The sequence below is a fragment of the Temnothorax longispinosus genome, chromosome 10 (assembly GCF_030848805.1).
Source record: "Temnothorax longispinosus isolate EJ_2023e chromosome 10, Tlon_JGU_v1, whole genome shotgun sequence".
NCBI lineage: Eukaryota > Metazoa > Arthropoda > Insecta > Hymenoptera > Formicidae > Temnothorax > Temnothorax longispinosus.
This window is the reverse complement of record NC_092367.1, coordinates 6,787,055-6,805,395: the sequence shown is the minus strand read 5'-3', so window position 1 is coordinate 6,805,395 and position 18,341 is coordinate 6,787,055. Positions and strand designations below refer to the sequence as shown.

The window sequence follows — 18,341 nt, the reverse complement described above, 5'->3', positions numbered from 1 at the left end:
CTCACACTAGAACAAAACTAATTCTTTAACAGGAAGTTTCTACATCTACAGGCTCTATGTCAATTTACATACATTATTAGATCAATAGACGATTCTTTAATTTAATACGTGATTTAATATATGATTTACGCGATCTTATAAGATCAATATATTATAATACAATATCGAACCCTTTTTGTTGAAACTATTTGATTCATATTTTATTCTTAAATGTACATGTATACACGACCAGTTTTACGATCATTTATTCTTTTCTTTAATTTCGACAGAGGTATAATGTACAACAACCCAGTGAATATTGGCTAACTGCATGCTTTTGCAAAATAACATGAACGCAACAATCAAGCAAATAATAATTCCACGTAACATTTTGATATCGACTTCGTAACTTTTGTAGACAGATCTAAGAACTTAGACCTTTGATAGAGCTAATTTTATCTTCTTGAAACTCGCGATTTTTTCTATTTACCCTGACTATCTCATATAGTTTATACCGTTGTGGTCGTGTGGGTTAGGAGAGGGTCAGATCAGTCTCTATTGGATAACTAATTGTAAGTTTCACATGCTAATGGTGTTCGCGTCATGCATCGTACATGCGGAAAACTGTTTCGTTCTCAGAACTCTACCGCTAATTCAGTACTTCTATCTAATCTTCGCATTACGAATTGGACGAATATTTACCCGTCGATTTACGCATATAAATATATACTTGTACTTCTACTTTTAGTTTGTTTTTCGTAATTCTCTAACATTACGTTTTCGTGATTCTCCTCCATGCAATGATTCATTATTTTTACTTTTCTGGCGTGCAATTACTGTATCTACCGAAAAGCTTCACCTTCGTTTTAATCTTATTTTATCTATATAATATACGCGCGGTAATACGTTGCGAGAATGTGCCGCTTATACCGCAGGTAGATACATTTAAAAGGATATAATTTCGTCTTAAGAATTAAAAAAGTTTATCAGATACTATCGTTTCTACGCATGTTATCAGCTTAAGCAAAATTTACTATTGATAGCACTATTGTACTATCAATTTTTATTTTCTCTCACATGTATCATTTCTACTTTATGTCGATGCTAAAACCCTAATGTGCGAGGCAAAAATAATTCTGCTAAGCAATAAGCTATCAAAATACATGTTTATAAAACTTATTGCGATATCAGAAACAAGCTGTTTTAGAAACAAGTTGTTTCTGAAACAACTATAATACTATCTTATGCACGTTAAGTACATGTTAAGTTTTTTATAATGGTTTGTTCCAATAATTTGTTTTGTTCCAATATCGCAAACCTTAAATCCGTCAATAAATTATGCAGCAAATAGAAATAGTAAGCAGTAAAAAGATAATAAATGGTTCCGTGATTAAATACGAGTACTCACCGCCCTCGTCTTCGCTGTCACTCATAAATGTCTCCTGCATAGATTCGGGTGCCTGAACTTTGTATTTCTCTTCAATGGTGACGGTATGAGTTGTGGTGATAATAGTCTCTGTGACAACTTTCAGCGTTTCAATGACACTTATGTAGCCGAGCTTTTGTGCGATATCCAGAGCAGTCTGTCCATTCTGTGAAAAATAATTTACATTGAGTGTGATTATATATTATACTTTGATAATGTACATAATTTCAAAACAATGGAATGAAACACTTACATTAGTTACAGCATTCGGTTTAGCTTTACTTTCCAACAGCAGGTTAATAACAAGCGTATGTCCTTGTTGCGCGGCTTGGTGGAGAGGAGTATAGCCAGCATTGGTGCTGCTGTCAACGGCAGCACCAGATCTCAAAAGGAATCGCACCATAGCTGCCTGACCAAAATGAGACGCCACGTGCAATGGCGTATATCCAGCCTGGAAAAAATACAATAAGACATAAGATCTCTTTTTTGCATTGCTGAATGTAATATCTATTGAATAATTGGATTTAATTTTGTATATAATTTCACAAGTTATTTTACTATTTAATCCAATACGTTTTATTTGTAACGATCCTTTAAGACCAACAGCAGTCACACTACTGCACTGCACTGTGTCATGTAGATAGGTGTTATTTCAAAGTTATCAATGGACATATAGAGCAATGAACAATCACTTGTGAAGATTACATCATCTGTGGTAATTTAATTATGTATAAAATGCTAACACACTGTAACTAAAGACACAATCGTAGTCGCGTTGATTACTGTAATCACAACGAATACTTATTTTTAGCTGTGTAAATCACTTCGGGAAGTTTGCACATACACGAAAGTTAGAGAAAGACTTATCAGTTATGTTACCTTAGTTTTAGCGTCGATCTGAGCACCATTCTTCACAAGAATGGAAGCGACGTTTACTTTATCTTCTTGTGCGCATAAATGTAGAGGCGTAAGGCCATTCTGTAAAGTGTAAAAATAAATATAACGTAAGATTTTATAAATAAAAGTTAGTTGAAAATTACATTGTGTTCCTTTTTTATCTACCTTCGCTTTGTGATTCGTGTCTGCTTTATGCTCGATAAGAAGGGTTGACATATCAGTATGGCCTTCTTGTGCGCTCAAATGTAACGGTGTGAAACCAGCCTTTGATTCTGCATTAGCTTTCGCTCCGTATTCTAGTAAAGTAGTCGCAATGTCCATCTATTGAAAACAAGAGTGTGATTTTATTTGCCATCATAAATACTCTTAATAACTAAAGTTGTGTGAACGTACCTGATTTTTGCGTGCAGCGATATGCAATGGTGTATGGCCATTTTTAGCCATCGCATGTGGTGAAGCTCCTTTATCGAGTAAAAGTAAAGCCACGTTTTGATGATCGTAATGAGAAGCTACATGAAGAGGCGTTACCCCGTTCTGCAATTAACAGATAAAAAAATATTTGTCAAAATGTTACAACACATAAAATAATGTGACATGATACGTGCAAGTTAATTAACTTTACTACTATTAGCTTTAATTGTTAAATTTAAAAAGCCTTACCTTTCCTTGAGCGTCAACAGGCGCATTCTTTTGTAGTAACAATCGTGCTACGTTCATATTGCCATATTTGGCCGCTAAATGCAAGGGAGTAAATCCTTTCTTGGTCGTTGCGGTAAGAGAGGCGTTATTTTCTAATAAAACGGATGCAACCTGTGTGCAATCATAGATACGCATTATAAAAGAAATCTGTTTCTTACGTTATATATGTAACATTTTATAATCTTACCTCCTCTTGACCTTCTTTAGCAGCGATATGAAGCGGTGTATACAAATCCTTCGTTGTAGCATCTACGCCCGCACCATGCTGCAGCAGTAACATCACAATGTCGACGTTACCCAAGCGGGAAGCAACGTGAAGCGGTGTCTGTTCCTCCTACAAACAATTCATATTTCTTTATATCCGCACTGTTATATAACAAATTTATCTTCGACGATGAGTTACTCAAATTAATTATTATTAATCAAGCACAGTACTTACTCTTGCTCTAGCGTCGACTTGGGCGCCGTTTCTAAGAAGTATCCTAATAATATCAGTTTGGTTCGCTCTGGCAGCTAAGTGTAACGGCGTTTCGCCTCTCACTGTCGGTATATCGGGGCTGGCTTCGTGTTGCAATAAGTAAATCACGATATTCATACATCCCATAAAACTTGCTACGTGCAGTGGAGTTAATCCAGACTGTGAAAAATAATATACAATATTGCTAATTTTCTTATATTTATTATCACGTATATTTACTACGGTAAACGTTAGAAGTACCTAACGTAATAAGTAGTATATAAAGTTAAGAGTGATTGAAAAGAGAAGAAATGCTTGAAAATGTCATACCTCAGTCGTAGCTTCGATGCTCGCTTTGTGCTTCAGGAGGAGTTCGACGACCTTTATACGATTCTTCTTGCATGCGATATGAAGAGGGGTAAATCCGTTGAGCGCTCGTGCATTGGGATCAGCGTTTCTGTCAAGAAGTAGTTTAGCTACGCGTACGTGGCCGCAGTGTGCAGCCACATGCAGCGCAGTCAAATAGTCCACCGTCACTTCATCTACGGGTGCACGGTGGTACAATAAAATTCTCGCGGCGTCAACGTGATCCCCTTGAGAAGCCATGTGTAACGGGGCAAGACCATTCTGTCAACAGAAACCAAGTGATAAATTAATGCAGAAAAATATTTTGCCAGCGAGACGTACTAAGTCGATTTATACCTTCGTTTTTGAGCCAATGGGTGCCCCCTTCTCGATGAGAATGTCAACTACTTCGTGGTGGCCGGACCTGGCCGCGCAGTGGAGAGGAGTTAGACCATCCCTCGTTTTCGCTTCGATGTTTGCTCCTTTGCTCATGAGGAGATTAACCATTTTAATCTTACCCCATTTCGCCGCCACGTGCATTGGTGTGATATTGTGCTGCAATTGCAAGAAGAGTAAGAGTTTAGAACACTTTGATGTTTTAATTCTTCTTTCTCTACAAAAGTTACGTACCTTCGCCGCGAAATTAACATCCGCGCCTCTGTCATAAAGCAAGGAAGCGATTCGATCGTTGCCATAATGTGCGGCTATGTGAAGCGGGGTGAAACCGCTTTTCGATGTTACATCGGGATTATGGTCGTTCTGTAACAGGAGGAAAATAAAAGAAATTATATACGTGAAACTAATTTCTACCCAATTGTTGTATTACAGTATCGTTTAAAATAAGAGTCGCAAATAATATAGCGTTACGATAACTCACTTGTAAAAGTAGGGCAGCCGCCTTGCAGTCGTCTTTCTTTGCGGCGATGTGTAGGGCAGGCAGTCGAACTTTACCGCGGGTGTCATTTTCTAATAGAACAGCCACTACCTTGTCGTGACCCTGTTGCATAGCCACCGCCAATGGAGTGAAACCGTCCTAAACGAGGAAAAACACATATATTTAGTATTTATTAAAGCAGATTATTGAATAATAATTTAATTTGAAAAAATTAAAATAAAAAAGATATATAAATAAATATATTAAGTATTTAACAAATTTGACAACGACGAGAATTCGCCGAGAAATGATGGAACAGTGTTTCACACGAACCTCGGTGGCCAACGTTTGATTCGCACCCTTGCTGAGGAGGTACTTGACCACGGAATCATGATTCTCCTGGGCAGCCATGTACAGCGGCGTGAACCCATTTTGCGATTGTGCATTCACAGAAGCACCTCGTTGTACCAGCAATTGTACAACCTCCTCTTGTCCAGCTGAAAGAAGATATCGGTGTCACGCGAATTATTCGTCTCGTTTCACGATGCGAGATATCAGAGACTTCGCAAGCCTCGCGAGAGAGGTAAATGTTTATTTAAAATCATTCGCGTCCTTGTCCTGTATGCATTTAACGAGCGACGAGGTCCATACAAGAAGATATAGGATGAGAGGGAGAAAGGGAGACAGGCAGAGAGACGAGAATGTGTGCACGCTTACCAAGAGAAGCTATGTGCAATGCCGTGTTTCCCTTTTTGGTAGCGGCGTCCACAATTGCGCCGCGATTTAGGAGTTCTCTCACGATCTCCAAGTGGCCATCCTTAGCTGCCAGGTGCAAAGCGTTTAAGCCATTCTGCAATATATAAAATTCATTATTATCGTTAAGGAGCTTCTCGAGATTCAGATAACACACGCGGACAACGGCAGATCAATGACTTACGGCGTTAGAAGCGTTGATATCAACTCCAGACTCCAGGTATTCCAAGACCTTCTCGAGTTGCCCAGCACGAGCTGCTCGTAAAAATGCAGTACTAGGATCGCTCTGAAAAAAAAAGATGAAATACATGGCACTTTATATGTAAATGATTCGAATGAAATTTAAGAAGCCTTCATGTCTCTCGCACTCGCATTCTTTATATTCGTATGCTTCTTTTTCTTCATTAAATCGGATAAATTTGAATACATATACGCTCGTTAAATAAATAAATTTAAATATTACAACCACATGTATCGAAGCGAATATCGGAATAAGTAATGCTCATTCAAGGTTCTCTTTTGCAACTTTCTCGATTCCTTTCTTTCTCTTTTCTCTCAAGACTCAAGTTCAGCGATCATCTTATTCTTCCTTTTTATCGTTAATTTCCCGAGAGTAGGACATAAAAATATATTCTGAAACTTACTTTTCATAAAAACATATTTTACTTTCCACTGTTACTTTGTAAAAGGAAATTTAAGTTTGAAAACAAAACGTTACACTTCTGAATCTTCATAGATTTTTCAATCAAAATTTATGAGAGAAAATTGAATTGGATCCTAATAAGATTAGAAGCCTTTTTATTCGGTTCGTGAAGATCGTGTGTCGTAAACAACAGTGCAAATTTAAAGGCTCTACAGCGAATTAAAGTTTATCACGTTTCTTCAGATACTCTTGGCACATTTCTGCGACATAATTAGTCTACAGCGACATAATTAGATTACAGGAATGCAAGGACACAGGGTAGGTGTAGAGTTCTACGGGCAAATGCATTTCTAGGAATTAATTAGATATAATCTGCTATGAGAGGGAAAAAGAGGAAGAAAGAGATTATCCCACGTACATGTGACGCATAAAACATAAAATGTCACAGTTAAAGATTTTTTCCAAGAACATATATAAACACGCTTCGAAAACGTATTCAAAAATTTTTTTAACAATAGAATTGTTGGAAAGATCTGATTAGTTAATTAACTCCTAGAAATGCGGCGAACGGTTCCGTGAATTTCTCACGGAAGAAGATTTCAAACGATTATTGCAATTGGTGCAACTAAAAAGTCTCATGGTTAAATCGTAAACTTCTCTTGACTAATGACTTTATAATAAAAGGTATAATTTCTTGTGTACATTCTTTTTCTTTATCTATTTGTTCTCGATATTTTTAATACATGTAAAAAATAATTCGGCCGTAAACCTTGTCCCATTTTTGTTCTGATTTTCTTGTCAATCGTGTTTAATATAATCGACACTAATTCCGGGGAATAGATGGGCTGTGCTAACCGGTTTATTTCGGATCGCACAACGCGTGTTGGTAATTAGCTGCAGATTTAGAACGTGGGGCGCCGCGCGGTCTGTAAGAGCTGACAGAAATCCAGCTCTCGCTGTCCGGCTTCTCTGGCTCCCACCCTTGAGTCGACCCCTTCTTTCCCGTATTCGAACCCTCGTATTCGAGATCACCGAGTGGATATACATATGTATACCAGTGCAGATACTCCCTATGTCGCCGCGACCTACAACTGATTCTACAGGATATTGCAGAGCCACCGGACGTGCCTTTTAACCGCAGCTTCTTTTCGACCACTTTAGTAGTCATTTAATACCCTTTCAATCCTATTGTACACTCTCGTAGCTACATCTTGAATTAAAATTCTGCTCTAAATATCAATGCGAGTCGAAATTGACGGAAAAATATGATGCTGTCATTAATCTTCTCGCTCCTAAATCTTACTTCGCCAGAAGATCGTGGGCGCCTGAATGTTTTCGTTGAGGAAAGATTCCAAATTGACCAAAAAATTTATAATGAAAATAACATTCAACGGTTTTGAAAACATCCTGTATCAGCCGAGATATACTAGTCTGGCTAGTTCGCACGGGATGAAAGCCAAGTCAAACCCGAGTCAATGGACCTAAAGTAACCGCATGTTCTGCTCCCGCGGAGGACAATAAATATCGAGATTGTTACGATCTCCAACTAGACTATTGCGTAAATATCCTCGGGTGGTACGCCGAGACAGAAACTGCGTCAGTGTAACAAACGTAAATATTTGTAGCATGTATATAGCATGCAGTTGCGAAAGCCTCGCAATTGAAGCCATAAAATGCAGAGGACAAGAGTAATCTGCTGAAGTTTCGAAGTGATATACAGCTTTCTAGTATAAATCCGATCCTATTAATACTACCGAGAGATAATCCTTACATGTATAAGTAATTTAAGTCTCTCTCGCGCGGTAAGGGTAAAAACTTTATTAAATATTAAAAAAAAAAGGGAACAGATTTTGGACAGTCTATAATTCGCATTGAAATTTTCAGAACATAATTTTATCTCTAGTTGCTACATATCTTGACATAGGTATACATATATTTTGTATACGTATATGCATTCTGATTCTTCGAATGTTTTTCGTAGCTTACGGGACATCTAAAGTTATAAATAGAACACGTCGCAAATTATGCAGACGAACGGACCTTTGTGTTTCGTGGCCGTGATTAACCTCGGAAATATATACAATCTTGAGCATCGGATTGTTCGCGACCGTTACATAAAATATTGCGTGCAGAAACGACGCAAACCAGGCAAGTTCTGTGCGCGCGGTGGGAGTAGTAACGGTGAACCTATTGCAGCGTACCGCGAGACCGTAGGTGGTTTTGCCGAGACGCAAACGTTTTATCGTCATGCGCTCGAAGCACACGCCTGACGATAAATCGATAGTCAGTTCTTCGCTGCTCTTGTGCTTGTACACGACTTTTCTCATCGCTTTTTGCTAATGTCGAGTGTAATTTACGCGGGGAATAAAATTTTTTAGGTCCTCAAGATAATTAAGAATCATTGTCTTAAATACCGAAATTATTAAATAAAATTCCATTTGTTAATGCAACAATTTCGTGTTTCAAATGACAGGAGGAGAAAACGAGAAAAGTGTACACATTGTTTTATTTGTTTAAAAAAATTAATAAATTTAGAACAATCTTGTATTATGTGCTATATACTGCGTGTTTTTTGCCGTAGCAAAACTTGAGAAAAATTGTGACAACATTATTACATTTATTTAAAACTTATATTGTAAGTAAACGGTTGAAGAGAAATCTACCGTCGTGAAACGTTGATCTGAGATTTCGAGAGAACGAGGCGTAAAGGTAGTGTCGAGTTACGTCCGTTTAATTCCAGAGTATCTCATTTCGCTTACTCTGCAAAAGCGATTTATTTGTCAAGGCTTTGATACGCCAGGCAGAAATTAGAGATGCAAATATAGTTGGCGTCGCGCGGCGGTCATTATCGCGTCTAATCGCATTGCGTAAAACTTGCTTACGGTAATGTATTCCAATAAATAAAACGAATGCTTCGACCTTTTTTACCGGCCAGATACAAGGCGCGAATCGACTGACTCGTGATCTGACGCGACGTGTCGCATCAACTTGCTGGCGAGTGACGCGACATTTTTCTGAATAGTCAACAGGCGTGGTATCTCTCGTATAAATAAACTTGTGTTGTATTCAGGCACCGCAAAGACGTATACTTGATTCACGCCGGACAGAATGTTGAATGATAAATGCACAATACATGCTCCACCTTGGGCGCCTAGACGCATTGAAAACATTTTCTAAATTGAGATCATAGAGAGCGAGAAAAGTAGAGAATAAGAGGAGCAGCTTCTTTTAAGTTTTGTATATTGAGTTCTATAAGTAACAAGTAATCGTTTTTAAAAAAGAAAGGATAAAAAAGGAACAGAATGTTGAAAGTGCATTTTTCAAAGTCTGCTTTCGTAACGAAGCGTTACGTCACTACTCAAGATATTTATGTTAAACGCATCTCATCAGCAATACTAATTTCTTTATCGTATATTTAAGGAAAAAAAACATGTGATATTTATAGAACGACTCAGTAGCGCGATATATAAGACGGCGAACTTGTGACAACCTGTCTACAATGGAGAAAGCATCGGCTATATTTGATCCTCCTTGGTACGCAGAAGCTGACGAAAGTATTTACGAGTACACGCCGGTGTTGTGTACGCAAGGGAATCTGCTTCACGCAAGCAGCACCGGCGTGTCTTAAATAATTCAGCAGACCGTTAGTTCCTCATGTGAAAGAAAGATATCCCCTTCCGCGTCCGCTTTCTTACCGCTCTCTTTCTGTGTTCTCTCACTTTCTTTCAAAAGAGGGAAGAACTTCCACTCGGTCAGTTTCCATTGACGTAAGAAAATAAGGAAACGCCGCGGAGGAAAAGCTACACGGAAAAAATAAATACACTGTTACCGCAGAAAATGTAACTGCTACTACATATACTCTGGTGCTGATCAAACATTGCTGCCATAATCAATTATTTGATATCACAACAAAATCTGTTTTGTGGACATATCTTAAATAAATATGTACGTAGAAATAGATGAATTTGCTGCCAAATGTATTGAATAATACATTTTGCTGTCGCAGTAAAACAATCTGTTATTATAAAACTGAAATAATTTGTAGATTCAGCAAATTATTTTCAGCAAACTTTTTGCAAACAGCAAAAGATTTTCTTTACAAATCTTAACGGAAATGATATGGATTTAAAAATTAATTGCATAGCATAGTCGAGAAAATCAACCGTTCGATCGAAAAGTTTCTTGATAACTCTTACTTTCTATTGAGTGTACATAGTCAGTCGTAAGAAAAGGGTAGCTTCCATTTATAGTGCGCGTAATGCGAATCGACACACTTTTCTTTAAAAGGTATAAATTAAAAGGAAACTTGTGCTCGCTCATCGACTTTCAGAAATCGAAAGCAATCTACTATGATAAAACGTCTCGTAAATATCTCTGCTGTTAAATTCGCAATGTTTAGTCAATAACTACTTGCGGATAAATATTTAACAAAGTACAGCGCTCGAAACTTCTCTCGTGCATGCGCACGAACAGATACAGTTAAGGTATTTCTTTAGCTCCTCCTTCGAATTCGAGACGCGCGAATGCACTTAAGAAGTTGTTGCGTGCATGCCGAAAGTGCCTGAAGTGCTCTAAAGACGTCAATTGCACGTCAATTACGTAACACGATTGATAACTTCATTGTATTAAATAGATACGTATGTCGTGATCTTAGCAAACGTTCTTCGTATTTTTACTTTCAATTCTGAAATAGTGGTTTCTCACTAAAATCTACGTTCGATTATGTAACAGCAATTGTAAATATTAAGAAATGTTATTCAACTATAATAATTTCATTATTCAATTGTCACATAATTATGATTATTGAAAAGAGAATGAAATAATCATGGAATACGAGGAGTCAGAAGTCTTAACGCAAGAGCAACTTTCATTCCTTCTTTCTTGTAGGCGCCATAATTAAATGACAGTTTTTTGGAAGACAAATACATGTTATTTTCCATCGCGAATGACACACGTCTGCAGCTGCGGTTTTTCGGACCAGGCACGAGCGTCTCAGTGATCTCAGTTGCGGTTTTCTCGACGGTCCGGATTGGAGAACCCGTTGCGGCCAACGGACTACACGCAAGTGTACTCACTTCACTTGCTGTCTGGGTAGCGACGCTTTAAGGGCTTCCGGGGCCCTTTAGGGAACACGAAAGGAGTCGCTAAACATAGAACACGCAGAGAGATCGAGAGAGAGAGAGAGAGAGAGAGAGAGAGATCGCACGCTCCATCAATTTCCGTGGCGATATAACGCTTGTCCCCTTATTTCAAACGTTTAAAAAAGAACCCAACGCCTTGTGTCGGTATTATTTATAGTCGCATTTAACTAATGTAAGAGAGTTTCCTTCCCGCGTTGTGCAATGTTGAACCTCTGAGGGACAGTAACGCGCGAAAAAGAATCGAAATATCGAAACCGCTATCATATACTTTAAACGAAACGAACAATGATCCCACACGCGAACCGGCTGAAACGAGGAAGGGCGGGGAATAATTCAATGGATAACTTGACCTGGGTCGTTAACCGAGTAACAGCGCGGTCGTGCACGCAGGCTGTGACAAAGTTTAGAATTTACGTCGCGGCTAGCGTTACACGTCTCGTTGTACTGTCCGTTTCTTTTTTTCTAAAATGTCTTTGATATCACAGTAAAGTGTTTCCGACTCGCAATTACAGCTCCAATAGATTAGCGCTCGCTATCGATTTGCTAGAGCGGTGATAAGGCTTCTTTTCATCCTGGTCCTTTCGCGAATGACTTTGACGCAACAAGAAAGAGCACATCGGCCGCAATGAGCGTAATGGCTATGCGGCAGCCTGCAATTTCTGGCGGTGCATCAAGCTAACTATAGCCACGCCATGTGCCAAACTAACGGCCGCAGACGTAGAATGCTTTCGAACGTAGCCGCGATAGTTTCGCGCTCTTGCGAGCAACAAAAGCAGGAATTGGTGCTCGCGATTGTCTATCTATGATAAAAGAGGTTCTACGTTTGGAAGCGGCGAGTCCGCGAATGCTATCGAGGGAAACTTGCGAAGATTGACAATCGCGGAGGGATGATTTCAGATACAGAAAATTAAATCAGGCACGGGCAAGTTCGCGCGGATAGAATCGGAACCCGTAGGCGAAATCACACAGTCCAATTCTCCGATAATAATTTCGGAATCGCGCCGTCACAGTCCGTCCTTTACCGTAGCCATGATAGTGCAGCGGCGAGGGCAACGACCTGACGCGCGGGGATCAACGGACCTCTCGTACAGGTATCACACTTTTTCCCTTTCACAAAGCATCCTTGCAACGGTCCCGGCGAACGCCACAAAAGCCTTCGGTTGAAAAACCGTGACTGCATTTAAGTTATCGCCGACGTATAAATAGTAGATCATTAACCCACGAACGTGGCCTCTTAATAAAGTATTGCAGAAAAAGGGAAGCTAAAAGAATAGAGATCCCGAGAAATTGAATTCTTCAACAGGGGATTTCTATAGAAAAAGAAGAAAATTGCCCGTGATTGTAGCAGTCTCGTGGGAAAGAAATAATATCGCAAGGAAATAATATAGAAGGCTCTTGCTCGAATGAAAAGTTAACAAAATAATAACATTTGAAAGGAGAGGAGAAAAATGCCTTTATCAAGATTACAAAAGACATGTCATAAAGCACGTTTAAGGATAACATTCGATTTAAACACAATTAATTTGTTAAAGCTTTCGTCGGAAGCAATAGACTAGTGCTGTTACGTCGTCAATATTAATTTGTACTTTAACAACGTCCAATTTCGTCGAAAAGCAGTCTTGTGTCTTGCTAACGAAGGCTGTTGAGTCTGGCCCCATCAAGACTTGTGATTAGTCAAAGGGAAGAGGTATCTAGAGGCAGTAACAACGATATGCTCCGCGCAAAGGACAGCAATTAGAGCCACGACAATGACAAAACGAGGCCGAGTTCATTGACTGACTAAAGATGCTGGCTCGAGCTTGATAGAGGAAGGATAATAAGAGGCGAAAGAAGCGAGAAGCGATCCGTCGTCGAGGGGAGAAAACGAGGAAAGGAAAAACGCGGAGCGTAGCGTAAGCGTCGAAGCGTAAAACCGGCCAAACAACGTGTTCGCGTTTTCCGATCAATGAAACATCACGCCGGTGGAATGCCGGCTCGGTTAATACCACGATAATGGAAAACGTCCGATGACGAGATATACAGGCGCAAAGGAACATTCTGTCTTCTTTTTTTTTAGATCGCGTGATCTAGGATAAATTTATACCTGACGTATGCTGTCTCCTCCCAGAACGCTGCCGCTCGTAATTGAAATTCCTGCACGACAGTTTACTGCATTACGTTAAGCGGGATAAATGCAAAGAAAGATTTATGAAATAAATCTGTGGCTCAATTCTGAAAGAGCCAATCCTAGACGATCATAAAAATACATGTCACTTTACGTAACTGTTTAATCATTTACCATATCAAAATCCGTAAAACTTCGCTGACGCGTTTAATTCCGGTTTTCTACAACTCTCGCTCGCGCACTATTCAAATAACTGCGTTTAAGCAATCATAAGAATTCTGAGTCTCGGGTTTTGATAAAAACTATTCTCCGATTTCCACAAATAGTCACTAATAATGCAAAAAACGACATTTCAGAATTAACTCAACAAGACGGCAATGAAAAAATTCAACCTGTATAGCAAATTATAATTTATCCTTTTCGCTGGACCGGCAGGGAATTTATCCAGGGATGTCATTAATCACGCGGTGATAAACAAACGAGAAATAAATTTCGCGAGATATTAATGATCTTGTGTGTGCTTCGTTATACCATCGCTCGCGGATCTAGATGCCAGGTATGGAACTAATGCAAGCGGTGACTGACGCTAGGCGAGCGATCAGGTAATTAGTGGTTGCGGTAATAATGACGGAGTAGCGATATAACAATCTCGGCTAAGTAGTCTAGACTTAGCTAGCCGCGCGCTGCATTAAAAGCAGCGGTTATGCCGGATCAATCGGCGAGTACCTCGTAAATCGACGTGCAAAATCGATAATTGATCGACGATGGTATTAGGGTATCGTTTCAAACGCATTAGATACGGGCGATACGGCAGATTGCGATCAAGCTGTTAATTAATTGCCAAGCAATAGAACCCGGCTTGCGTAAAAGAAAAGTTTTTCGCGTCGTTGTTTGTTGCACGCATTGCGCTGAAAGGTTAATTATGTAAGGTCACGAGAGAAAAATTTAATTATCTACATAATTAAAGATCGCGTAGATACGATCGCGAATATTAGTTACGATTAGAAGAGCACAATCAGCATATGCTTTTTCGAATTAAGTCTGAAGAGAGACGTCCTTCCGAGCCACGCTCTGGAATTGATGTCTCGACCCATCACCACCAATGATTAATGACAATTTGCACCGGTCACTGGCCGAGGGGGAATTTGAAGATGCCGATCGGATCGGCAACGCAATCTGTACATCGTTAAGCAACTCAGAAAGACGTTGAACCGTTAGAAAAGATGTCTCATCTTTTACCCGTGTATTTTAGCAGTGAATTTAATTTACAGCGTAACGAAATGAGTACCGAGAACAATTAGCCCCGCGAGCAGCCGCGATTATTATCCTACAAGAAAATCTTTGTAAGAAAGGAAAAAGCGACGTCGTTCAGTGATCACGGTTATTGATAAAAACCGTTTTCCACTAACGTACGTTTTTAAAGCCGGAAAGATTCAACGTTCGTTAAGAAAATGACGTTGTTCAGCAAACGCGTTCGCGTCGAAATCGCGAATGTGGCGTAAAATCGATTTTCATCGCAGCTCATCGCTTTTCTGTAACGGTGGAATCGATTAAAAAACCCGGCGTGTTCGTTCCAGGCCGATTTTCAGTTTCTTAGCAAGAAACCAGCAGGAAGTGCCCGTCGTGATCGATGTTGCTTACGAACTATCGTTCCCTATCGCCAGGAATACCGGCAACACGCGTGGCCACCGTGCCGTTGGAGAACCGGTGGTCTACGTTTAGCCGAGACATCAACTCGCAACACGCACGCGGCACGCTGGACATAACAGTTAAAAATAACGTCAAGGTGCGAAACGCACGACGCCGGGGTTCCGGCCTGGATGGACAAAATCAGAATTCTCGGAGGCCCGTGCAGATACTCGCACGGAGAAAATTAAGACGCTGCCAAGCGCGTTAAGATTCTCGACGTGAAAAAATGTCTTGTTTGACACGCAGGACCGAATTTACAAGAATATTATTCAATCTTAGTGGGTCATTGAAATGTTTACGCTTGTGTACCGAAAACACATAAGAAACTAAAATATACGAGATAACCAAAATGCTATTAGATTCTAGGTTGAGCGCAATAAATCCAATTTTGTATCGCATGAAAATGCCAGAATTTTTGTACTAACGCACGACGAAACGAAATACATCTTGATAAATAATTAACGGTTTTTTTGAGATACATTCCACGCTGAAAAAGATAGAAATAATTAACAATCAAGACGTTTTGCAATAGCAAAAAAAATGTCCGTATATCATATTTTTTTAGGACAAGAAATAATCAAAAGCGCGTTAAAATTTGTTTCCGAAATTAATCTTAGACGTCACTACACGCGACGGTGCAGATATTTTGCATGGTCTTTGCATGGTCGGTTCCCTTAAAGACGCAAGAACTCCTTCCCCTCTTCCATATCCGTATCCTCAGCAGCTGCAATTAAATCTATCTGTTTTGCGCTGGGAATTCTTCTGCAACGCGGTTCCCGCGAGTCCTGCGGGGAAACGAAACTTCCCACGGGCAAGTTCAACATCTTGACTTTGTGATCGCGTCGCCGATAGAATTTCGTGACACTCGTTACGCTAATGCGCTTTATGAGCGCGATGTGCCAGCTGCCTACTTAGAGCACCATTCATGCACGAAGCGTCCTTGTGTTAAAAATATTGTATAAAAAGAAAATCTCGTGATAAATAGTTCACGACGAATATAAAAGATATAACGCTTAAAGAAACTTAATAAAATAAAGACTGCTATGAGATATAATGGATACGCAAGAGCAATACATTATGATATTCCATTACACTATGACTATACCGTGATAAAATAATATTTGCCTTTTTTAACTCGAGAGTGTGGCAAAGTTAAATACAAGCCTTTTTACTCTGAGAACAATCGATACCCAAATCAGCATTATCTGGCTCACGAGATCTAATAACAGTCAGAGATAATTTGTGCATACGCCCATTAAAAAGTCTCTGACAATGAGATCTAAATAAAATTCAGTTTGATTTAATCAAGAAATTATAAATTTTAGTTGAAAAATTTATAAAGATTCTAACTAGGAGGTTCGAGCCTCCGGCAAATTTCGTTTGAATGTTTCTCTAAAATCTTTTCCCAGTTCTTATTTTTTATTAAAGCCACGACTCTCATAATTGCAGTATTATACGCGACCGATGGAAAGACGTGTGATCAAAGTTAATTAAACTCATCAGTCAATCTTACACAGCATCGTTTCTCTCTTCCTCCTCTCTTTTCTCGGCGGATCAAAATTGCCCTCTCCCCCTCCCTCCTCCGCCTTTGCGTGTATTATGCATAAACCAGCCTTATATAATCGCCGTATATTACGGCCGGCAAATGACATCACGTCCAGCGTTACAAGCGTTGAGGTCATCAGGTGCCGCGACTCAGCCGATACTGGAGATTTTTTTACAGCCATCGTTGTCACGTATGTTCAAGATGACGGCGCGTATACGCAGGTAGATTACGTTTCTCAGCAAAGCGAATGTACTTAGCCTCGGTCTACGTCGAGGCTAAGCACAGAGCGTGATGATTGTATCACAGTTCGTTTTCATCGTGGACTCTTCTCATTGCATCTTCAAAAATAAACTGAAGGATATACGAAGATAGCAATAATATACCAAATTTAAATCAATGTTATACATTTTGTTGTATTGTATATCTTGTGATAAATTCATACGACATTTTCGACATTAGATATCGATTTGTATGACATTTTGCGATAATATTGAAATACGATAATTGAGTTATTACTGCAAGATGATAAAAATGAATAGTCAAACGTTTGACATACATTATACAGAATACTGAAAACAGTGAAATAATAAGTGATAGCACGATTGCTGAAATGACATTTGGCTCCACGTAACTCAAGTATCAAAATTCTGTTTACTCCCTTAAGCAGTTTTGGCCACGGGCCAGATATCAATAGAATGCGTTAGCCGCTTCGCGGCTGCAGGAAAAACATCGGATGATGCAGAGAAAAGTACGTACTTCGGCGTAGCAGCCATTAATCAAACGAGTTGACGTCCCGGTATCAAGTATGTAATCGGCAGAAATTTTCTTAACAGGTTTCTTTTAATCTAATCACGAATTGAATACTCTTTAATAAAAAAAAGCTGAAGCATTCGTCTTAAAAAGTAGCGAAAACTTCATATTTTGTACGAATAATCTTTTGCTTATATTGCAACACTATTCGCATCTTGTAATACAATATTTGCTGGTAAACGTTATTGCGATTGTAGATATTAATAATGCAGTCATGCGAGAGCATGTTCAGGTTTAGAATAAGCAATATATGCCTCGTATATGCCTATTCATATCCTGTTTTACCTATTTATAGAAGCAAATGTTAACTTCTAACGTAAATACAAGACCACCACGTATTATTACCGGGATTTATGATTTGGAGGGGGGGATGATAAAAAATATGTATTTTATAAAATGTATAAAATCTATACTTTTATAAAAACTATGTATTTATTTTATTGTACTACTGTATTAAATTATTAATAAAAACACACAATCATAAAAAACGTCATAAAAATTGGAGTAAAAATACGTTTGCCTCATTTCGCTTGTAATAATAATAATGGTTACATGTCGAATATAATTGTTATAATTGATAAAACAGAAATGACAACGTCGAGAGATTTAATCAAACAGGTATCCACTGCGTGTATAAGTCGTGTAATGTACATATTTGCAATGATCAAATTTAGGACACGAGACAACCGGTTGTCCGATCGGTATGTTGCCACGTCCCAATTTTCACTGCGTGCAAGGCGAATGCACATTCGTGACTCATCCATATCGTCATCGCGAAAAGTATACGGCTGCAGTGTTATAATGACCAAAACATGCTTCGGCGCGATGAAGCGACAAACATCCCACGAGAGAGAAGTGCCTTTTCATGAACGTTACGTGAAAATATCTTCTGCTAGTCGAGTCTTACGGAAGTCCTTTAGTAACATCCGAGCTTTGAGGTCGTCTCTGAGGAACTAGAACGTTTAAAAATTAATACTT

General features: G+C 39.1%; 1 protein-coding gene across 20 annotated transcripts in view; it reads right to left on the bottom strand.

The window, feature by feature from the left end:
- Positions 1–18,341, bottom strand: part of LOC139820682 (uncharacterized) — an 83,721-nt gene that overhangs the window by 51,197 nt on the left and 14,183 nt on the right. For all 20 annotated transcript variants that reach the window (XR_011734081.1, XR_011734082.1, XR_011734083.1 and 17 more), the window contains exons 3-17: positions 5,615–5,716; positions 5,395–5,527; positions 5,011–5,174; positions 4,681–4,836; positions 4,434–4,562; positions 4,161–4,358; positions 3,789–4,085; positions 3,441–3,638; positions 3,189–3,335; positions 2,963–3,112; positions 2,696–2,836; positions 2,468–2,623; positions 2,285–2,383; positions 1,659–1,856; positions 1,388–1,571 (exon numbers count right to left, since the gene is read on the bottom strand). Coding sequence is in view for 6 of the 20 variants with exons in the window: in XM_071791119.1 (XP_071647220.1) it covers positions 1,388–1,571; positions 1,659–1,856; positions 2,285–2,383; positions 2,468–2,623; positions 2,696–2,836; positions 2,963–3,112; positions 3,189–3,335; positions 3,441–3,638; positions 3,789–4,085; positions 4,161–4,358; positions 4,434–4,562; positions 4,681–4,836; positions 5,011–5,174; positions 5,395–5,527; positions 5,615–5,716 (2,452 nt within the window). In the remaining 14 variants the exon portion in view is untranslated. The remainder of the gene's footprint in view (positions 1–1,387; positions 1,572–1,658; positions 1,857–2,284; positions 2,384–2,467; positions 2,624–2,695; positions 2,837–2,962; positions 3,113–3,188; positions 3,336–3,440; positions 3,639–3,788; positions 4,086–4,160; positions 4,359–4,433; positions 4,563–4,680; positions 4,837–5,010; positions 5,175–5,394; positions 5,528–5,614; positions 5,717–18,341) is intronic.